The sequence below is a fragment of the Macrobrachium nipponense genome, chromosome 32 (genome assembly GCF_015104395.2).
Source record: "Macrobrachium nipponense isolate FS-2020 chromosome 32, ASM1510439v2, whole genome shotgun sequence".
NCBI classification, from domain to species: domain Eukaryota; kingdom Metazoa; phylum Arthropoda; class Malacostraca; order Decapoda; family Palaemonidae; genus Macrobrachium; species Macrobrachium nipponense.
In genome coordinates this window covers 34,937,502-34,960,264 of record NC_061094.1, presented here as the reverse complement: position 1 = coordinate 34,960,264, position 22,763 = coordinate 34,937,502, and the positions used below count along the sequence as shown (strand labels likewise).

The following is a 22,763-nucleotide window of genomic DNA, read 5'->3' as shown; positions in this document are numbered from 1 at the left end:
TCTGGTCCTTTACATGCCAGTGTAACTTGACCTATATTTCAGGCTGCTGCTCACCCCTTCACCCAAGAGATCACGACTCATGACTGGTCCTTGTAGGGGTCGTGTGTCTTCTCCTGCTTCTGCTACAAAGACAGCTCAGCAGCGTTCCTTTCAGCTCCGTCTTACCAGACCAGGGAGAGGAGGCAGAGGCAAGGCTAGAGGAAAACTCTAGAGGAAGCCCGGCTGCTGTTGTTGGGGGTTGCCTGGCAAGGTATTGGGCAACATGGGCAGCAGCACAGAGGAGAAACCTGGGTAGTAGATGTTCTACAAGTGGCATATCTACTCCCGTTTGAGTGCTTACAGCACCAGGAACCTGAGCTTTTGATAACACAGTTGTCAGCAGTTAACCATAGAAGCAACAACATGAAATATACATGAAAATTACAAGAATTGGAAAAGCTGTAATAAAAAGTTTTCCTGTTCTCTGCAGTCAACAATTTTTTGTTATATGTAATCTTTACAAATAAGTAAAGTAAGTGTATGTTATGGAAGTATTCCTCAGCACAGTTTGCCAAAATTTTTGCTATGTAAGGCAAAGCTATATTTTCATGTTCTAATAGGGAGATGGACCCTCACATGCTCTAACTCTTGAAGTTGGCATTACCCTCCCAGTTTCACCTTAAAAATTTGCCTGGACTGATGTGCCAACCAATAGGTTTATTACAAGAACAAGAGGACACTTAATGCAAGAAGGCCTTGTTTGCTTCAGAATCCTGTTTTGTGGTTGATTTTGGTCGTAACCTTGATGAGAGGCCCCACAGATCCTAATCATCTAACAAATTATCATTGCCTGCTGCACAGCCTAAGCAGTTAACCCATTTTGGCCTTTGCCCAGCAGCAGAATGTTCTTGATGTCTTTATCACTTATTCCTTTTAACCTATTGGATTCTTATTCTTTTTAACTTGTTGGATTATACTATTCCTTTTAACCTATTGGATTCTTATTCTTTTTAACCTGTTGGATTATGCTTTCCTTTCAGTGTCGACGGCTTCAATCCTGCTTGCTTTGTCCACCTCCTATAACAAAGACTTGCAATCCAGTAGCAAATCTTTTTCACGTGGGCAAACTGGTTGTTGAGGAGAAGAAATGCTGCTATCTCTAAGACCTTCAAATATATTGGCCCTGATTCTACCTTGGTACTGAGGAATGGAACACTTCCTGGATTGTCATCACTCTTCCCTAAGGACCGAACTGAAACTGCAGTGGACAGATGAAGGACAATAATCACTGTTGGTCCACCAGGTTGTTATTATGTCTTCTGGTCCTTTACATGCCAGTGTAACTTGACCTATATTTCAGGCTGCTGCTCACCCCTTCACCCAAGAGATCACGACTCATGACTGGTCCTTGTAGGGGTCGTGTGTCTTCTCCTGCTTCTGCTACAAAGACAGCTCAGCAGCGTTCCTTTCAGCTCCGTCTTACCAGACCAGGGAGAGGAGGCAGAGGCAAGGCTAGAGGAAAACTCTAGAGGAAGCCCGGCTGCTGTTGTTGGGGGTTGCCTGGCAAGGTATTGGGCAACATGGGCAGCAGCACAGAGGAGAAACCTGGGTAGTAGATGTTCTACAAGTGGCATATCTACTCCCGTTTGAGTGCTTACAGCACCAGGAACCTGAGCTTTTGATAACACAGTTGTCAGCAGTTAACCATAGAAGCAACAACATGAAATATACATGAAAATTACAAGAATTGGAAAAGCTGTAATAAAAAGTTTTCCTGTTCTCTGCAGTCAACAATTTTTTGTTATATGTAATCTTTACAAATAAGTAAAGTAAGTGTATGTTATGGAAGTATTCCTCAGCACAGTTTGCCAAAATTTTTGCTATGTAAGGCAAAGCTATATTTTCATGTTCTAATAGGGAGATGGACCCTCACATGCTCTAACTCTTGAAGTTGGCATTACCCTCCCAGTTTCACCTTAAAAATTTGCCTGGACTGATGTGCCAACCAATAGGTTTATTACAAGAACAAGAGGACACTTAATGCAAGAAGGCCTTGTTTGCTTCAGAATCCTGTTTTGTGGTTGATTTTGGTCGTAACCTTGATGAGAGGCCCCCCCCCAACAGATCCTAATCATCTAAAAACAAATTATTTTCATTTGCCTGCTGCACTAGCCTAAAGCAGTTAAACCCATTTGGCCTTTGCCCAGCCAGCAGAATGTTCTTGATGTCTTTATCACTTATTCCTTTTAACCTATTGGATTCTTATTCTTTTTAACTGTTGGATTATAACTATTCCTTTAACCTATTGGAGTTCTTATTCTTTTTAACTTGTTGGATTATACTATTCCTTTTAACCTATTGGATTCTTATTCTTTTTAACCTGTTGGATTATGCTTTCCTTTCAGTGTCGACGGCTTCAATCCTGCTTGCTTTGTCCACCTCCTATAATTTCCCTGCTGAAACAGTTATTATGGTAAAACTTCTGCTGCTGCTGTTTTATGTGTAACAATAACTACTAAGTCTGCACCTGCTGTTTTATGTGTAGTGGGGGTTGTGTGGCTGTGGACAGTTGCGGACGTGAGGTGGTTTGGGTTTGTGGACACTTTTTTCAGCCTGGAAGGGGTTCTTCGCCTCTGCGTGATGGGAAGGCCAGCCTTTCTCCTGTGTCCAAGAAGCCTAGGCTTTCAGGTTCTTGTTCCCCATAGAGTTCTCACTTGCATCGTTCACATTCCAGAGTTGGGGAAAAACCTTAGAGTTGGGGACCTTCTTGAGACCAGCCTCCTCCTCCTCCAGGAGGTTCTCTTAATGCGTTGATCTTTATCTCATGATTGTACGTGCGGTTCGGCTCAAGACTCCTGTATGTGATTCATCCACTTTGAAACCATGTTTTCCTGGCGCGGCCCTCTTTTCGTTCTGAGGGTTTTCCAATTGTTTGAGGTCACCTAGTCCTGCCAGTAGAAGAAGGGTGTGATGTCCGGCTTCCAAGGAACGTTCCTCATTAGCCTTAGGGAAGGATGAGGATCCTTCTAGGCTTCTGCTTTGCGTTGTCACTCTCCTTTGCCAGAGCCAGAGAAGGGGGAGAGTCAAGAGTTTCTGTCTTCTTATACAGAGGTTATTAATCTCATTACTGAGTTCAACAACCTTGGGGGATAAGACAGACTCAGTCTTCTATGACCCCAACGGGCATAGAGGCCTTGCTTGGTAGGCAGGATGCTAGAGTTTTGTTTGAGCTAACTTGTTCGTCGGGCATGCTCAATCAATTTTGCAGCACATTAATGTTTAGGTCTCAAGGTCAGGATCGCTCCCTGCACTCTCATAAGTTAACTAAGCTTCTCCCCCTCCTCTCGTGTGGCATAGGAACATTATTCTACTAATGTAGTTCAACTGATGCTTTGTCACCTTAATTTGGACATGATTTGTTTAAAGCCTGGCTTGACACTGGATCAGGTAAGGGCTGAGGGCCCTTCACTTGGACTTCTCAAAGAGGCCTCTTCAACTCTAGTCTATCTGCTTCTGCCTGTTCCAGACTGTGTCGTGGGCTGGACTTACGTCTACTGCGTCTGTTGCTCTATGGGGGGGTTCCGTTAGCTCGCCCTCTTTATTTTCAGGTTGCTGCAAGTCTCCGTGCTAAGGGCCATCTCTAACCTGGGCCATCTCAGTGCTAATATGTGGGCTAACCGTTTCCCTGGTTAGGAGAGGAGAGGTATGGCATTGCCGAAGGTGGCAGGGTTGGTGGATTCAGAGTCCTTGTCGTCTCTTAGAAATGGGGACCTCCTGGAGTCAGCTTCTCTTTCTGAGAATGCAATTAAAAGATCCAATAGACCAGCAGCGTGCTGATAACCAAAGAGGGCTGGTTCATCAGGCAGTCTCGAAGTCGGAGGCTCACTCCTCCTCCAAGGCAGAGTAGGCAGCCTCCTACGAGGAAGTTGGCCAAGCATTCGACATCTTTAAGGCCTCCTCAGTCTACTGCAGCGTCCCTTACAGCCTCACCCCTACAAGCAAGGAATGGGGGCTAGAGAAAGGGGCAGTGTTTATCATGGATAAAGAGGGTGCCACTCCTTTCCCGTTGCCACGGGTGGGGAGAGGCTTGGCAGATACCATTGGGCCAAATGGCAAATTCACGGAGCAAAGATGTGGGTAGATGTCCTTCGGGTGGGGTATCTACTACCTTTTGACTTTCCTCCCCCCTCTCTCAAGACAGACCCCTCCTCCAACTACTTATGCTTAAGGTTCTTCCAAAATGCTTAGCTCTTCAGGAGGAAAGTGTTGAATATGCTAGATAAAGGCACAGTGGAGGAAGTGTTGAATATGCTTGATAAGGCACAGTGGAGGAAGTACATCGTCCTTCATCAGGGTTTTACAGTCTAATTTTATTGGTTCCAAAGGCTACGGGCAATTGGAGAAGGCCAGTAATAGATCTTTCTACGCTGAACCACTTTTATGAAGAGGATGAGGTTTAGGATGGAGATGCCCTGGACAGTTTGGGGCAGCCATAAGGAGAACGACTTTATGGTGTCAATACACTTGAAGGATGCTTACTTCCAGATTCCAGTTCACCCTTTGTCCAGGAAATTCCTTCACTTCAACCTTGGAGAGCAAGTCTTCCAGTTCAAGGTCCTTTACTTCAGTTTGACTACAGCCCCTCAAGTGTTCACAAGGGTCTTTGCCTCAGTTTTGATGTGGGCTTATGCTCAAGGGATTCGCCTGTTGAGATACCTTGACAACTGGCTGGTCTTGGCAAGTTCCAAAGAGAAGCTGGTTCAGAGTAGGGATTATTTTCTCCAGGTTTGTCAGAACCTAGGCACTGTGGTAAACCTGGTGAAGTCAAATCTGCTTCCCAGCCATAGGATTCTTTACCTGTATATATCATAGATACAGCAGTGTCGAGCAATTTTCCATCAGACCAGAGAGGTTGCAGAAGTTCAGGTCTGTGGCACACACGTTCCTGTCACAAGCCGAACAGCCAGCTCACCTGTGGCAGATTTTTCTTGGAATCTTGTCATCTCTTGAAAAGCTGGTCCCTGGTGCGAGATTCCCCTCAGCAGCAGGTAACTCTGTCAGAAGAGGTGAGAAGAGACCTTCGTTGGTGGTTAGATGACCAGAATCTTAGGTGGGAGTCCTACATTTACCCCTCCAGACTTACTTCTGTTCTCAGATGCTTCCATCAATGGTTGGGATGCTCCTCTTGAGGATCTCCTGGCCTTGAGTGTTTGGAGTGCGAAGAACAAGCTGCTTCACAGCAACGTGTTGGAGTTAAAACAGCTTTCCTAGATCTAGTAGGGTTTGAGAGGGTGGAGGGTCACTATGTCATTCTGATGTTGGACACCACCACATCGGTGGCCTACATGAACAACCGGGGAGCTGGTGTCTTGCCAACTCCACTAATTGACAGTTGAGATGCATCATGTGGGTGATCGACAACTTGGTGGAGCTCATGGGTAGGTACAGAGTGATCTCTGCATCAGGATGTAGTGAACAGGCAGTTTAACTTTTGGGGAAGACCAATGTTAGACCTCTTTGCCACTCGCTTCAACAGGTCTACTTCCAGTGGTCCCAGATCCTCTTGCTCTGGCAAAGGATGCTCCACAGCATCCTTGGGACAATCTCGAGGTGTACACCTTCCCTCCTTTCTATCTGATCCTGAACAGAGTAATGAGCTCCTGGATTCTCAGGATGACCTTGGTAGCACCTCTGTGGCCTCAAGTGGAGTGGTTCTCAGACCTGTCAAGAGGTTCTGAGAGAAATTCCCCCATGGCACAACCTCCTTTGCCAACCCCTGTGGTAAGGTTTCACCAGTTGGTAGTCCCTCATCTCTTCATGGTTGAAGACCATCAAGTTTTGAATTTTTGGCCTAGCCTAACTCCTTTCTTTCTCTATAAAAATGAATAAATCTACCCACCTGTACGCTTTCTCCAACTCCAGTACACTCCAGAAATCACCTTAAAACACCAGCACCACAAGACTTACGACCCAAAAAAACAACTCCTACCAGACAGAGAGCTCTCCCCTACCAACCACACACCACCAACACGTGCTTTCTACTCCCCGTGTTATTGTTTTACATCCTGCCGACGCCGCCGCCATCTTGTCCTATGACGTCACAGCCTATGACGTTCACAACACAACTTAAATACATCAACAGACACCTTCTAGAATCTACCACATGTTGTCTATATAGGACACCCACCATATTTCAACAATGCATAAAATACCCATAACAATTATACAATATATAATCACACTTATCTCTTTCTCCCTCCCCTCCGACTGTTTCCTAACCTAGTATTCCCCTCTTAATTTCCTTCGTCCTCCAACTCTTTACCCTCTACATAATTTCTAATACATTCCCTGAAACTCCTGCTTTAGTTAATACATCAGCCACTTTGCTCCTTTCCTTTTATCCATCTCACCTCCTTTATTTCCCCGGATTCAATGGTTTCCCCCCTTATTGCAGCAATATCTATTTTTAATCTCTTGCTAACTTACACCATGCTCGATTTTGATGGCGGTCATTAGTGTTTTACTATCAGTGTTAACCAAGGCTTCTAAATTTCTCCCTCCTACTACCTCTTCCCACAAATGCTTGAAATATATCAATCCTTCTACAGCTTCCCCAACACTCAGGGCTTCAGCCTCAATGGTGGATTTTGCCACTCTCCTGGATTTCCTAGACTTCCACCATATGGGACTTCTCTTCCCATCTGTCAAAGAAATAATATAACCCAGTTGAGTATGGCCATCTTCTATGTTTCCAAATGAAGCGTCTGCATAGGCTTCCCAATAAAACCCTTTCTTCTTCCATCTCACTTATTGTAACTTCGCCCATCATGCTCTTAGTTTTTCTCACAATTTTAATAAGTTTCTTCATATCCTGAGTTGTTCCTTCTTTAAATGCTTTACTTAATTCGCTAATATCATATGATATTTCTGGCATCGTGTGTAGTGATACCCAATTCAGCTGTCCTACCACTGATCTGTACTCTGTTAACTCTTTTTGTTCTAGCACTCTATTACCCGTATATCTTCTAGCCTCTGGTTCTCTTATGGAATTTATATACTGCCACTGATTAAGGGAAAATCTATTCTCCTTCTGCTCTATTACTACTCCTATATACTTGAACCTTTACTCTCTTGTTCTCCACCTACTTGCAATTTCCCTTTCAATCTCCCAATCGTTTCCTTTAAGAATCCTTCAGTTCCTCCGTAGCAAAATCATCTACGTGTGTACACAAAATGCCTTCCAATTTATTGTTTCTTTTTCCAAAAGAATATATTAGGTTCTAGTCTACTTCTCTCACCTTGAAGCTCCTTCACTACTTTCACCACTTTACAATACCATGCTTTTGCTGCATCCTTGAGCCCATAGACTGTTTTCTTCAACTTCCATAATCCCCTCCAACCATCTTCCCTTGGTGGCTTCAAGTACACTTCTCTTTGTATCTCGTCACCTTGTAAATATGCAGTTTTGACATCCAATGTATTAACAATTCCAATTTTCACCTTTATTATGGTTAGACAGAATTTTAAAATTTCAGCATTGCATGTGGGAGCATCCTTTTCCCACTCAGCCATTTCTTCTTCAAACCCTCTAGCTACCAATCTTGCTTTACATATCCTTTCCCCCCTTTTATCTTTTCAGTTACTATCCATCTTGTAGATATAGCTTTTTGTCCAACATCATTTACCTCCTCATATACCTGGTTATCTCTCCAACTTAGAAGTTCTTTTTCTTTAGCTTCCATTATGCTTCTATTTTCAAATCCCAGCAACCAACTTACCTCCCCTCCTTCATCTTCAATTTTTTCTACCTGACTATAATCCCTCAAGTTAACCCACCCTTTGTCACCTGACTGTGAGTCTCGTATATTGTACGAATCAGCCCATGCTTGGCTTGATCTTTTTCCTGCAAGACCCTAAAATAGTCCATTCTTCTACTTGTCCTGTATCATTGTTTATAGACCCTAACTCTATTTCCCTTTTTGAATTTTGGTATCTCTTCCATTAACTCGCTTTCTATTGACCCACTTTGCCCGTTATCTTCCACTGTTTCCTCTATTCCACCTCTCTTTCTATAGTCTCTTCTGTGTCTGCATTCCTTCTCATCACCCATTATCTCCTCTCCTTCCAGCCAATCTACTTTCCCTTCATTTGGGCCATCTGACCTACCTTTCACCCCATGGGATTTATCTATTCTAGCCGATATCTCTTCTGTATCTGGGTGATCGTCGGTTGAATCCTTTGTCACATGTATCCTAGCTACTTCTCTTAAAGAATCCCCATGTTTGACTATTATTGTTTTCCCCCGATACTCCCACTACCTGAGCAGGTCCTCTCCATTTCATTTTCATTTTCCCTCTTATAGAATACCTCATCTCCTACCACTGCTTCTTCAAATTTATGTTCTCTGATGTTTTTGTTTAGCGCTATTCTTATTTTATTACAGGACTCATTTTTTATAAATGCTTCTCTGGCTTGTGCATTGCATTCAGTGTGTCCCTTACCATACCCTCTTCCATCCCTTTTTCTCTGCTTGCAGGACTAGAACTTTCTTCTCCTATTAGGTTAGGCAGTGAAGGGTTTTTTCCAAATACTAATTGGTTGGGAGAGAAACCTCCATTATTCATTAAACAGTTCCTAGCACTCACTACCCATTTCAAAGCTAGGGACCAATCTACTTCCTCTTCCTCCATCATCTTCCTTACACTTCCCTTGATCATGCCTACGGTCTTTTCACATAATCCGTTGCTCCACGGAGATTCTGATGCTGTCGGCTTAATACTTTAATATTCCATTTTTCTGCCATCCTCCTTACTTTTTCATTTTGAAATTCTCCCCCATTATCTGACAATATTTTGGAGGGTGCTCCAAATATAGCAAACCAGCACTCAAAAAGTATTTCTTATAGTTTCTGGTTTTCTTATCTTTTATCCAACAGGCCTGACAATATCTCGTTGCCATATCCACTATTACCAAGAACTTTCTCTCTTCTATCTCTCCCACATCCATCGCTACGAACTTCATTGAACGTTTTACTCCAACCAAAGGGGAAAAGCCTACTACCGGGTTTGGCGGGGTTTCTTTTGTATTTTTTTTTTTTGACAAAACCTCACAATTTTTTAATTCAGTTTCGTTAGTAACTTTCTTATTTCCTCTTTTTCTTTTTCGATTAACCCATTACTCCATTGTGCTTCCTCTGTTAGCTTCCAATATTTATCTCACCATTCCATGACCAAACTGTAAATGTAATTTTCTTCATTGTGTTCTTAATTTCCCTCGGATTCTTTCCCTTCCAACCCTCCAGTAATAATTCTTCTACCTTCCTCCTCCTTATAGGCACTCTTAAATGACCCTGTTCGTCTTCTCTTAACTCTACTTTCATTCCCCCTAATACTTCTACTATGACACAATTTTCTTTCAAATTTAGGGTCATACCCATTTTACTCATGGTTTGCTTACCTATCAAGCCAGGGTATATCACCTTGCAGAATTTCCGTCTTCAAATAAAACTTTCTGTTTTTTAGTATCACAGGTATTTCTATTATTCCTCTGGACTTATAAGATGTCTCACCAAAATTAAACACTTTATTAGACTCTGTCCTAGTGTCCCTCATTCTCCTCAACTCTTCCTGACTCAAATCCATGACAATACGTGCTAGTCACAATTCCCCGCAAACTGTTGATTTACACCCTGTGTCCAAAATTGCATCAACCACCTCCCATGATGCCTTCCACTATTTTATTAACTTCTCCTACATAAACCTCTTCTTCTTCTGTCCCATTTTCTGTTTTTACCTTATTTTCTTCTAGTCTTGTTTCAGTTTTCTTTCCTATTATGAAAATTCTGAGGACAACCCCTAGCCCAATGCCATTCTGAGCTGCATATTGCACATACAGTTACCTTCCCTTCTTTGTTTATAGGATTTCTACCACCCCTTCCTCGGTTCCATCTTCCCCGATATCTTTGGCCCATTTTCCCCCCTCCTCCTCCCAGAACTGGCATTGCCTTCTGACGAACCCCACCATTCCCGTTCCTCTTTAGTTCCCTAATCCCTCCCCAAATAGTCTTTTCATTGTTTGCGACACTGTTTCCGTACTCTAGCTTTTCTTGCCCACAAGCCGATAATACCATTTGTTTTTGATTTTTTCGTGAGATTTGCTTGCTCTATTACATGATACCCCTTGACTTCGCCTTCAAGCGCGCCTTTCCCCATTGCTCTTTCACACTCAGATGCTGCCTTCTCGTATCTAATTAAAATAGTCCGCCATATTTTCACTAGATTCTCTTCTTATTAGAAGGTATCTTTTTATTCTACCGTAATTCTCCATTACCGAGTCTTTTAGATAGGCTTTATCTAGTTTCTCTAGGATTAACTTTGGACCCTCTGTACCAGTAAGTTTATCTTTATCTAATGCTTCCACTAGCTCTCGGGCTTTCCCTTTTAAGCTCATTCTCATTTTCTATCGCCGGGTATTTTTGTATCTTCTCCATACAACAATAGCCAATCTTCGGCTTGACCTTTTCCCATTCTTTGTATTCTTCTTGTATCCCGCTAAACCTAGGACATTCCCTTCTCCATCTAGTAGTCTCCCTTTGTTCACTGTCGGATCCAGGCATCTTTGATCAACCCCACGCTCTCTACCAGTTTGAATTTTGGCCTAGCCTAACTCCTTTCTTTCTCTATAAAAATGAATAATCTACCCACCTGTACGCTTTCTCCAACTCCAGTACACTCCAGAAATCACCTTAAAACACCAGCACCACAAGAAACGACTTACGAACCCAAAAAACAACTCCTACCAGACAGAGAGCTCTCCCCCTACCAACCACACACCACCAACACGTGCTTTCTACTCCCCGTGTTATTGTTTACATCCTGCCGACGCCGCCGCCATCTTGTCTATGACGTCACAGCCTATGACGTCACAACACAACTTAAATACATCAACAGACACCTTCTAGAATCTACCACATGTTGTCTATATATAGGACACCCACCATATTTCAACAATGCATAAAATACCCATAACAATTATACAATATATAATCACAAGTATCTCCTGCAGGCAAGAGGCTTTTCTCGCAAAGCTGCGGACCACATATCCAACTATCTCGGGAGATCTTCGTTAGCAGTTTACCAATTTTAGTGGGCCATCTACTGCGATTAGTGTCGTCAACAGGGTTTCTCTCCACTCGGAACTTCTGTTCACCAGATAGCAGATTTCCTTATCTTTCTCAGGGATGAGAAAGGTCTTTCTGTCTTGTCTGTCAGAGGCTACAGGGCTGCCTTGGGGTTGGTTCTGCGCCTGAAGTGCGTGGACAAATCTTTGTCCTGGAAAATCTTGTTGTTCAGGAGTTTCAAACAATTGTGTTCACCAAGAGAACTCAAACCTCCAACGTGGAATCTGACTCTGAAGACAGTTTTCCAGTTGGTGTCTTGGCTTCCTCAAAGAGAGTTGGAGAGCTCCATGGCCTGAGTTATGCTGTTAAACATGCCAGGGGTTTGGGGTCAGTCACCTTCAATTTGTCCTGTAATTCATGGCTAAGACTCAGAATCCCTTGGTGCATGATTACAGGTTTGCTTCATTTTTAATTCCCTCATTGAATGAGTTTGTGGACAGCAATTTGCAGGAGTTATTTTGCTTTGTCATCAAAGTCTTTGCTGCTATCTAAAAAGGACTTGTTACCTAAGGCCTAGGTGTTGTAGACTGTTAGCATGGGCCGGTCCAGAAGGGAAGTGTTCAAGAACACCATTTCATTCTGGCTGCTACTTCTTTCACCGAGTCTGTGCAGGCTACAGCAAATGACATCAGAGGAATGGGTTCCTCTCTGGCGTTTAAGAAAAACGTGTCCGCTCATAGGATTTTGAATGCTTGTTGCTGGCTTTGGCAAACCAGGTTCACTTTCGTTTACCTGAAGGACATTCCCCACAGGTCCTTGGACACTTTTTCCTTGGTTTGGCGGTGGCTACCCAACAATTGTTTTTTTAGCTCCTGGTAGGACAGTTTGTATCTTACCCACGATGACTGTGTGGAAGAGAGACAATGAGCGAGTTGACTGGTCTCCTCTTTTTTTTTTTTTTTTTTTTTCCCTTCTCTCTCTTCTTCCTAGAGGGGGGGGGGGGGTGTGTGTGTGTTGTGTGTGAAGAAAGACACATCATGTGGTGGAACTGGTCTGATACAGGATACAGGTGAGTGTGGCAGTCATACTGGTTGCAGTTATTAGATTGATACAGGTGAGTGTGGCAGTCATACTGGTTGCAGTTATTAGATTTATTTCTATACAAGAGACAAATCTGTTTCTCAGTAGCACAAACTCCTCTCTCTAACAAGGGGAGGGAGGAGTTGTGACAAACACCTGTGGCCTACATGGTTTGTTGCTTGGACAGGTCTCATTGTTTAATCCCAGCAGGCTGTGTTTTTAGGTGCTCTTATTTATTCTCTCTTTAGAACTTGATCTAGGAAGGAGTGGTCAGGTGGGCTGAACCCCTGGCTGGTTCAGGGTATTTGTACCTCCCTCCATGTATAATTCTATCCTTTTGTTAAGACCGAAGGTTTGTTCTGCATACGAACAAAATTCTAATCAATTTGTATTTTTCACAGCTGAAAGACCTGAGGTCTTAATGTTTACTGCCCACCTCTAGCCAACCCTCTCGTACCCTGGGTTGGAAGAAAGACTTGACATGTCACGAAGTCCCAAGCCCACGAGTTGCCAGATGCCACAGATTCCTTACTTTACAATCTTCAATTGTTTTAACCGGTTTCCAGCTGGTGCTAGAAGATTATCCCATCCTATTGTCAAGACCTCAGGCTTGTTAGCTATGAAAAATACAAATAATCATGATTAAAAATTTATCAATTTTTGGGAGGCAAAAATATAAAATCAATGTTTCAACAACCAGAAACATTCCTTGTCAGCAACATCTTTTAGCTTGCCACAGTATACAGCTTAATGCCTAGACAGAAGGTAGGCCAACCCTTCTCTGTGTACCTCAACTGAAGTGCAAGAAAAGTCCAGAACAGTTCTTAGGTTTCAGATGGAATGGGGAGACATGGTAAGGAACATGCTTGGAGAACCAAATGTAGTCTCAACCCTACTTAGGAAAGCAATCCCACCTGCAGGTAAATTAATGCTGCCACCAACTAATGAAGAAGGGAGGACCTACCTCAAAGTCTGATTAGACTTCTAGCAAAGGAAGGAAAGGTAGAAGCTGGGAAAGAAGAGCTTACTGCAAGAGAGTTACTCTCTTAAGCTAACAGAAGACATAGTCAAGGTAAATGGTAGCATCCTATGCTTGATACCATAGATGTATATCCACAAGCAAGATAACTGTTGAGCTACTTTGCAGGAACAGTAGGGAAAGACATCTGCAAGTACTCCAGCAAAGCCATCAACAAAGGAAGTGTGGGCAGTGGCAACATCCCACTGTCTCACCTGGTGAGTACTCAGTACACATTCTTAGGTTCATGCACTTAACCCACTAGACTGAGCCAGAGGAGTATAAGCAGCATGGATAAGGAGAACTATTTGAGAGCAAGAAACCTAAAAGACAGCTATAGCATAGGTAGATAAGATCGCCTCCCCCCACATCAACCACTGGTTGCAGGTGAGGAACTCCCCAGCTTGCCTGCCTACCACCAGTTAAAAACTTTTAACTTAAAAGTATACCTCAGCAAGTGCTGGGAATGACCTATTTGAAGTAAAAGGCAATGGTTCATATTTTGGTAAGAACAAGTACACTAAGCAGAAACAAAGTGAATATGATATACCTGTTTTTTTTGACAAATCTGATGCTCTTGTCTTTTTTCTCTATCCTAATGTTTTGCTGTATGTGTTAATAAACTTCTCAACTACTATTCTTACCAGACATGCTGCATGGAACTTCTTTTTGCAGGTTCGACATAATAATCTCGGAAGTTGATGGTTTGTTCCATGAAGAACATAGTAGCAGATAAAGCACTCTTCAATACCTTCAAACTTTTGATCAACATTTTTCTTCCAGAAGGCTAAAGACTGCATGAGGGGTGTATTACGATGAGAGAGCATTGTGTTCAACTGAAAATAAAGGTTTTTATACGACAATTTTTTTTTTTTTGTATATCCTCTTACTGGAATAGTAACATTTAACTGCTTTGTTGAAATATCTACCTAAAAATGCTATTTTACTCTACAAAAAACATTAGGATTTAATTATAGATTGCTATTTGTGGCATGTCATGTCAGCACTCAAAAAAAATGATATTGTTAAGATACAATAAAGTTTTGTACATACTTACCTGGCAGATATATACTTAGCTATAGACTCGGTTGTCCCGACAGAATTTCAAAACTCGCGGCACACGCGACAGGTAGGTCAGGTGATCCACCATTCCCGCCGCTGGGTGGCGGGATCCGGAACCATTCCCGTTTTCTAAGACAGATTTTCTCTTCCACCTGTCTCCTGAGGGGAGGATGGGTAGGCCATTAATCGTATATATCTGCCAGGTAAGTATGTACAAAACTTTATTGTATCTTAACAATATCATTTTTGTACATGAAAACTTACCCAGCAGATATATACTTAGCTGATTGGCACCCTTGGTGGAGGGTAAGAGACAGCTTAATCATAATAATTATAATAAAATACATTAAAAAACGAGGGAAAAAACAACATATGTTCTTGGATATAATAATCCATGGTTCCTACCTGATTGGGCTGAAGACTTCATGACTACTGTCTATGAGTCTGCCTGCCTCAAGAGTCCAGTGAGGTATGGCACCTATGCGGATAACTCTTTTGGATCGTGTCAATGGGGGCTAGCCCGCTTACGCAACAGAGCCTACTCCGGATCGTACCAATGGGGGATAACGCACTTACATGGTAGAGCCTTTACCTATGTCATATCAATGGGGACTAGCCCTCTTACATGACAGAGTTAAGGTTCCAATAAGTAAACACAAGGAGCACTGAAGCCAATCCCGATCACCTGACCATGTTAGTACTGTTATAAACTAAAAATTGCAAGAGGGTCCCCTATTCCCTCTGACAATCAACCCATAAAAAACAACCACCAATAACCGAAAGAAAAATTATAATACTAAACTAAGTTAAGAAGGATTCGCCTCAGCTCCCTCTCCCAGCACTGAATCCGCAGAAACATACGCTCCCAGAGCAAAGCACTTTTCGTAAGAAATTTTTACGTCTCTTAGATAATTGGAGGCGAACACAAAGTTACATATCCAAAACGTTGACTCTATCAGAGCCTGAAGAGACCAGGTTTTGTGAAAGGCCATTGACGTAGCTATGGCTCTCACTTCATGTGCTCTTACTCTGAGAATCTTGAGGTGCTCTTCATTGCATGTAAGGTGAGCTTCCTTTATCACATCCTTTATGAAGAACGTTAGGGCATTCTTTGAAATAGTTCTTTTAGGATCTTTTACCGAGCACCAAAGACTTTCTTCTGTACCTCCTAATAACGCTTTTTGCTTCAGGTAGAGCTTGAGTGCCCTGACTGGACACAAAGTCCTCTCTAGTTCTTTTCCTGTTAGAGAAGAAAGTCCTTTTACCTCAAAGCTTCTAGGCCATGGTTTTGAGGGATTTTCGTTTTCGCTAAGAAAAGTGGTTTAAAGGAGCAAACCGCTGAATCCTTCCTAAAACCAACTTTACCTTCCAAGGCTTGCAACTCGCAAACTCTCTTAGCTGTTGCTAATGCGAAGAGAAATAAGGACTTTCTAGTTAAGTTTCTAAATGAAGCTGTATGAGAGGGTACGAACTTTTCTGACATTAGGAACTTAAGGACCACATCCAAGTTCCAGCTAGGTCTCTTAATCTTCTGGTCTTTCGTGGTTTCAAAAGACCTTATTAGGTCATGAAGATCTTTATTGTTTGTAAGATCTAGACCTCTATGTCTAAAGACTGAGGCCAGCACACTTCTGTAACCTTTCACTGTTGATACTGCCAGGTTACAACTCTTCCTCAAATAGAGAAGAAAATCAGCGATCTTAGCTACAGAGGTACTGGAAGAGGATATTTTCTTACTCTTACACCATCTTCTAAACAACTCCCACTTCGACTGATACACTTTAGAGGTGGAAACTCTTCTGGCTCTTGCAATAGCCTTCGCAACTTCGCGCGAAAAACCCCTTGCTCTGACGAGTCCTTTGACAGTCTGAAGGCAGTCAGACTTAGAGCGGGGAGGTTCTTGTGAAATCTGTCGAAGTGGGGCTGTTTGAGAAGATCGCTCCTTAGTGGAAGCGATCTTGGAAAATCTACTATCCACTCCAGTACCTCTGTGAACCAGTTGAGAGCTGGCCAGAAGGGAGCGATTAGGGTCATTTTTGTTCCCTCTGAGCAGGCGAACTTCCTCAACACTTCCCCTACTAACTTGAAAGGAGGGAAGGCGTACGTATCTAACCCTGCCCAATCTAGCAGAAAGCTGTCTACTGCTACCGCTTGCGGATCCAAGATCGGGGAGCAATAATTTTCCAGCCTGTAGTTTTTGTTGGTCGCGAACAGGTCTATATTGGGTCTTCCCCACAGATGCCAAAGTTGTTGGCAAACCTGAAGATTGAGTGTCCATTCCGTGGGTAGGACTTGGTCTTTTCTGCTCAACAGATCCGCCCGGACATTTCTCTCTCCCTGCACAAACCTTGTGAGAAGAGAGATTTTCTTTTCCTGAGCCCAAATCAGCAGATCCTTTGCTGACTCGTACAGGGAGAAGGAATGCGTCCCCCCGTTTCTTTATATATGCAAGGGCTGTTGTATTGTCCGAGTGAATTTGAACCACCAGACCTGAGACCTGTTCCTCGAAATGAACTAGAGCCAGATGAATGGCTGTAAGTTCTTTCTTGTTTATGTGCCAGGACACTTGTTCTCCTTCCCAAGTGCCTGACACTTCTTTCGAACCTAAGGTTGCTCCCCACCCCGAATCCGAGGCGTCTGCAAATAACGCTAGGCGAGGGTTCTTTAAGTGAAGGGAGATCCCCTTGCTTAGTTTTTGTGGATCTAACCACCAGAGGAGATTCTCCTTGATTCTCTTCGAGATTGGAAAGGTTTCTCTCTGTTCTTGAGACTTCCAATCCCATCTCTCCTTCAGATAAAATTGAAGGGGTCTGAGGTGTAGTCTTCCTAAGGAAACGAACTGTTCCATCGAGGAGAGGGTCCCCAGTAGACTCATCCATTCCCTCGCGGAACAATGTTCTTTCCTTAAGAAGACTGCCACCTTTTCCAAGCAGCGTTCTCTCCTTTCCTGCGAAGGATACGCTAGAAAATCCCGAGAATCCATCTGAATCCCCAGATAGACAATGCTTTGCTGGGGAGTCAGCATGGATTTCTCGAGATTGACTAAAAGTCCCAGGGACTTTGTCAAGTTCAGAGTTAAGTAAAGGTCCTCCAGACATTGTTTCTCCGATTGGGCTCTTATTAGCCAATCGTCTAGATATAATGAGATCCTGATCCCTTCCAGATGTAGCCAATAAGCTACGTTCTTCATGATGTCCGTGAAGACTTGAGGGGCAGTCGAAAGTCCGAAACACATCGCTCGGAACTGAAATACTTTCCCTTGGAACATAAGTCTTAGGTATTTCCGCAATGCCGGATGAATTGGCACATGGAAATACGCATCCTGAAGGTCCAGGGACACCATCCAGTCCCCTGGACGAAGAGCAGACAGAACAGAGGAAGACGTCTCCATCGAGAATTTCTTTTTCATAACAAAGAAATTCAGGGAACTGGTCTCCATCCCCCCGATGCTTTTGGTACCAGGAACAACCGATTGTAAAATCCTGGAGACTGGAGATCTTGTACCAGTTCTACCGCTTCTTTCGATATCATCTGTTCTACTGCCTGAAGAATAGCTAGCCTTCGGACCGGATCTGAGTATCTTGCACTCAACTCCCTTGGAGTTGTCGTCAAGGGAGGATTTTCCCTGAAGGGGATCAAGTATCCTTTTTTCAGGATCGAGAGGGACCAAGAATCCGCTCCCTTCCGTGCCCAGACTTTTGCAAAATGGAGTAGTCTGGCGCCTACTTTTGTCTGGAGGACTCTCTGTTCATCTAGATTTCCCGAAGGACCTTCTAGATGGTCTACTCCTCCGTTCTGGTCTGCGACCTCTAAGAGGGGTTCTAGAAGAGGAGGCACCTCGAAAGGGCTGTACAAAAGAGGGTCTCTTTTTTTTTCAATAGGAACGGCGGGTCTGAACTTTTTAGCCGAGTGTGTGAGGAGATCCTGAGTTGCTTTCTCCGTTAAGGATTTTGCTACCTCCTTAACCGTCTCCTGCGGGAACAGATGTGAGGAAAGAGGAGCGAAACGGCTCTTGCTAGAAAAGAGCTAAAGATCGATCTCTTTTTTAACACTCCTGTTCCAAACAGAGAGGCAACTTCTACTGAGCCGTCCATAACTGCTCTGTCCAAGCAAGCCAGAACACTTGAAAGCTCTTCCATAGAGACAAAATCCGTGTCTTGGGCTCTCTTGGCTAATGCTCCCAAGGCCCAGTCCATAAAATTGAAGACTTCTAAAGTCTTGAAGAGGCCCTTTAGAAGATGGTCCAATTCACACATGCCCCATGTTGCCTTTGCAGAAAGCAGACTTCCTCCTGGATGCGTCTACCAAAGAGGCCAAATCAGCGTCTGCGGATGATGGGAGGCCTAATCCCATGGGCTCTTTGGTCTCGTACCACCTCCCAGGTTTTCCTGTTAACTTGGAAGGAGGACAGGAAAAAAACTGTTTTACCAGCTTCCCTTCTTGAAGCTAGTCATTCCGTAAAGGTCTTTAAAGCCGTCTTCATGCATAATGCAGGGCGCATCTTAACGAACGATGAAGACTTATGAGTTCTGGTGCTGGACATTAGTGATCCTGGTGATGGAGGATCAGCAGGATGAAGGGAGTCTCCGAACTCCTTGAGAAGAAGAAGTGAGAGCCTCTTGTAGTCTGAGACTGCTACATCTACGGGCTTCTCATCGTCCGACACTTCTTCCAAAGGCCCATCTGAAGGGGACCGTTTGGAAGTGATAGGGCTCTTCCCGGGAGAAGTACTCCTTTCCCGAGAAGGAGTGCGCTGAATCTTCGACAATTCCTATTTGCCGTCGAAGGAGGAGAAAAATTCCTAGTCCCATAAGAAGAATGAGGCTCCTGGCTTTCAAAAACATTCTTGCGCCTACTAGGCTCTTGGTGCCTATTCATCTGAGGTCCAAAAGACTCATGGCGCTTGATAGGCTCTTGGCGCCCTGACTCAGGGCGCTTGAGAGGATCCCGGCGCCCTGACTCCTGACGTCTAACTGACTCCTGGCGCCCTGAATCCTGGCGCTTGAAAGGCTCTTGGCGCCCTTCCTTGCGTCTGACTGCCTCCTTGCGCCTGACTGACTCCTGGTTCCACTCCTGGTCCTGCAGTCCCAAAGGATCCTGATGCTTGTACTGGTCTAGGTTCTCTTCCGGCTCCTTGAACCTGAACCGATCGAGACTCCTGCTTGATTCTAGGCGTCTAGAAGGGGAGAGGCTACGCACTTCCTGACGATGAATTGAGGCGCTTCTGTTCGGCTTCAAAACCTTGTCTAAAGGAGGGCGCTTATTTCTTGGGGAAGAGCGCCTACAGGGCGAAAGGAATCGCCTGTCAGGAGAAAAACTCCTGTCCAAAGAGTCTCTAGACGAAGGAGATAATCGCCTTGGAGAGTGTGAGGGCTCTCTCCTAGCCGAAGAGGGGCGCTTAGAGGAACTCTTAACAGGGAGCGAAACATCTTTCCTCCTTGTTGAATCCTTAGTGAAGGAGCCTACCAGAGAGGATAACTGCTCCTGCAGGTTGATCAGGAACTTCTTCGTGGGATCCTGAAGAGATGACTCCTCTTGTCTCGCCTTCTTAGGATCAGAGTTTCAATTCTCAGGAAAACGCTCTGGGCTAGAATCAGCCGCGTCTCCTTTAGGAGCCTTCCAGGCTCTCTTCAAAGGGCGCGATTGAGAGGCAGAACTCCATCCTCGTTTAGGAGGAAGAATCCGAGGCCGAAAAACACTCCCTTAGGATGCCCTTTCTGCGGCTATCCAAGGCAGCCTGGGACGCTACATCAGGATCTGCCGAAGGGACGCCTGACCGTTGGGGATGTTCTGCATCCTCCCTGCAGCTTTCGACATTCCTCCTCCCTTGGTCCTGGGAGTTTGGAAGCGGTCTAGGTCTAGGAGCAATGAGGAACCGGTCAGCCGCCCTCTCCACTGCACTGGGGACACTGCACAAATCACTATCACCACTCTTACCTTCATTTAATGCTCGTAACTGAGCTTGAAGTTTCTTGATAGTAGCTTTAACATTTTCCCTTTCAGAGGAAGAATCCTTGGATTCAGTACCGGGAGAAGCAGCTGTGGCTAAGGGAAAATCGTTAGTAACAGGAGAGTTATGAAAGTCTTGTTCTAGAGAACAAGATCTACTTGATGATCTAACTGAAGCTTTCCTTATTCTATCCCTCTCAAGTTTCCTAACATAAGAAGATAACTCCTTCCACTCAAGCTCTGTTAAATTCTCACACTCAATACAGGTGTTATTAATAGAACATTCATTATCTCTACATTTAGAGCAAACATTATGAGGGTCTACCGAAGATTTCGGCAGCCTAACCTTACAATCTTCCCTATTACAAACCCTAAACATAGGTGAAGCCTTAGCGTCAGACATCGTGAAAGAGCAGTCAAAATCAAAGTCGAAAAACAGTCCACAATAAGCGTATGCCAAGCCAGAGAAAAAACAGAATACGTCACCAAAAAACCAATCCAAATTCTCGGCAAACGAGTAGAAATCCAAAATGGAGGAACGAACAACAGATGTTGTTCGCTCAAGCGACAGAGAAAATCTGTCTTAGAAAACGGGAATGGTTCCGGATCCCGCCGCTGGTCACCTGACCTACCTGTCGCGTGTGCTGCGAGTTTTGAAATTCTGTCGGGACGACCGAGTCTATAGCTAAGTATATATCTGCTGGGTAAGTTTTCATGTACAAAACCTTTTAATTCTGAGATTTTCAGTTATGGAATTTCAGACAAAGGACTCTTAAACCTGTGTCAGTTGCAAACAATTTACATAACCTTTCCTAGTAAATGAATTTAGTAGTTATCATTCAAATTTATCAATCTGAGGACTTTTACTGCAATATATAATCAAACTTACGCCTAGTAACCAATTTCGCCACTGAGCAACAGAAACTCCAACTCTTTTATGATCCTCAACAACAATAGTAGAAAGAGGATGATTTGGAGCCAGGCGAAGAATGAGTTCCATACTGGCTTCATCTATAGAATATGTTGCAATAACTTCCCTTGTTCCTGGACGTATTTTCACCTGCATGGCAAAATTATTAAATGTTATGATTACTTTTTACTGTACAGAAGAGTTAAACTCTGTATTCATACCCAACATTTTGGTATTACTACTGTATTCAATTCATTTTATCATTAGCATTAATTCAACCCTAACTTATAACATCAAACTAGAGAGGAATTTTATGGCTCTAAGAAAATGACCAATATTACACTCAATGCCTATTACAATCATAAACTAACTGGTCAAAATAATTAATACAAAATTATTTCCCTTTGCAGTCTTGACTGGTAATGAATTAAAATCTGTCAGTTTGAAAATGTTGGTTGAAATATTTATATTGTACTATACCAATTTCCTGATAAGAATGGTAGTCTCACTGACTTAAGGGTGAATTATGCATTATGCAATACATAATACTTACCAGCATATTATCAAATCTGGCTGTGCTACTGCTAACTGTCGACATTTCTTGGCTAATAAGAAGAGGTGATACATAAGTGGAAGTAAACGAATCCACTAATGACTGAGTTTGCCTATCAAGACTGATAAACCATTGCCGCACTGCAGCTGGAATTCGACTTACACAGTCAAAATAAACTTTGCAAGCCAAATGAGCCACCAAATTTGAAGTAACCTTTACTGTTCAAAAGAAAAAAAAAGCATTAAGAAACAGACTTATTACAGAGTATAATTTCAAAGTATACAAATCTTAGTATTACAGTACATATATCCCCTGTAAAGATCTCATCATAAATTTGCAATGAATAATTTTTTTTCCAACGTACTTTTTTGAGTGTGATTATTTGTGTATTTTTTGTGTGACTGCTTGTGAAGCATAAAATTAAAATCCTTCTGTAACCCAAGCCTAAAGGAATAAAAGAATTGTCTAGTGCATAAATGGACACCAAATCCCACTCTAGTAATTAACACACTTTCCCTGTGAATAGTATATTAAGCAAAGTATTTGCCTTTTGATTCAATCCCATCAAGATGGAAAAAGAATATCAATCCACATACAACAACATAGTTTACTTGAGAAGAAGATAGTTCTACACACACTCACTTAATAAACAGCCTTTTGATTCAATCCTCTTAAGTTGGAAAACTAAAAAATAATTTTCTAAAGGGGCAGATAGGGTCTACTTCATTTCAATTAAGAAACAACTTTATAGCAGAATACAATAGCACTTTTTTACAAGCATACACAGCAACTTGAATCTGCCAAGCAATTTCAAAGCAATTTGAACTTCTGGAACAGAACCAGTTCTGAGATATGTGGGTAAAAAATGTTTTGAAGCAACAACTATACTTGTACAAATTACTAACTCCCCAAACAAGATTGCAAGACCATAGCTCTCTTAGGCAGAGACAGCAATTTGCTATGTCCACAAAGGAGGGACAGGAGGCATATAATGTGGATGTTTTAATAGCCAAAAACTAATGTAATTAATGACTATCCCTCATCAAGATATCTGGTGAAGATCAAGAGAAATGTGGAAGAAACTGACTTTTTA

The 22,763-nt window shown here is 43.0% G+C and overlaps 2 protein-coding genes across 10 annotated transcripts in view; one reads left to right on the top strand and one right to left on the bottom strand.

Moving 5' to 3' along the window:
* The window catches only part of LOC135207341 (ufm1-specific protease 1-like), a 118,687-nt gene extending 104,628 nt beyond the window's left edge, over positions 1 to 14,059 (top strand). For all 9 annotated transcript variants that reach the window (XR_010312959.1, XM_064239058.1, XM_064239059.1 and 6 more), the window contains one exon: positions 13,872 to 14,059. The gene's annotated coding sequence lies outside the window, so the exon portion shown is untranslated. The remainder of the gene's footprint in view (positions 1 to 13,871) is intronic.
* Positions 1 to 22,763, bottom strand: part of LOC135207340 (E3 ubiquitin-protein ligase listerin-like) — a 350,507-nt gene that overhangs the window by 9,871 nt on the left and 317,873 nt on the right. Inside the window, exons 17-19 of the mRNA XM_064239051.1 lie at positions 21,671 to 21,888; positions 21,097 to 21,267; positions 13,841 to 14,032 (exon numbers count right to left, since the gene is read on the bottom strand). Coding sequence (XP_064095121.1) covers positions 13,841 to 14,032; positions 21,097 to 21,267; positions 21,671 to 21,888 — 581 coding nt within the window. The remainder of the gene's footprint in view (positions 1 to 13,840; positions 14,033 to 21,096; positions 21,268 to 21,670; positions 21,889 to 22,763) is intronic.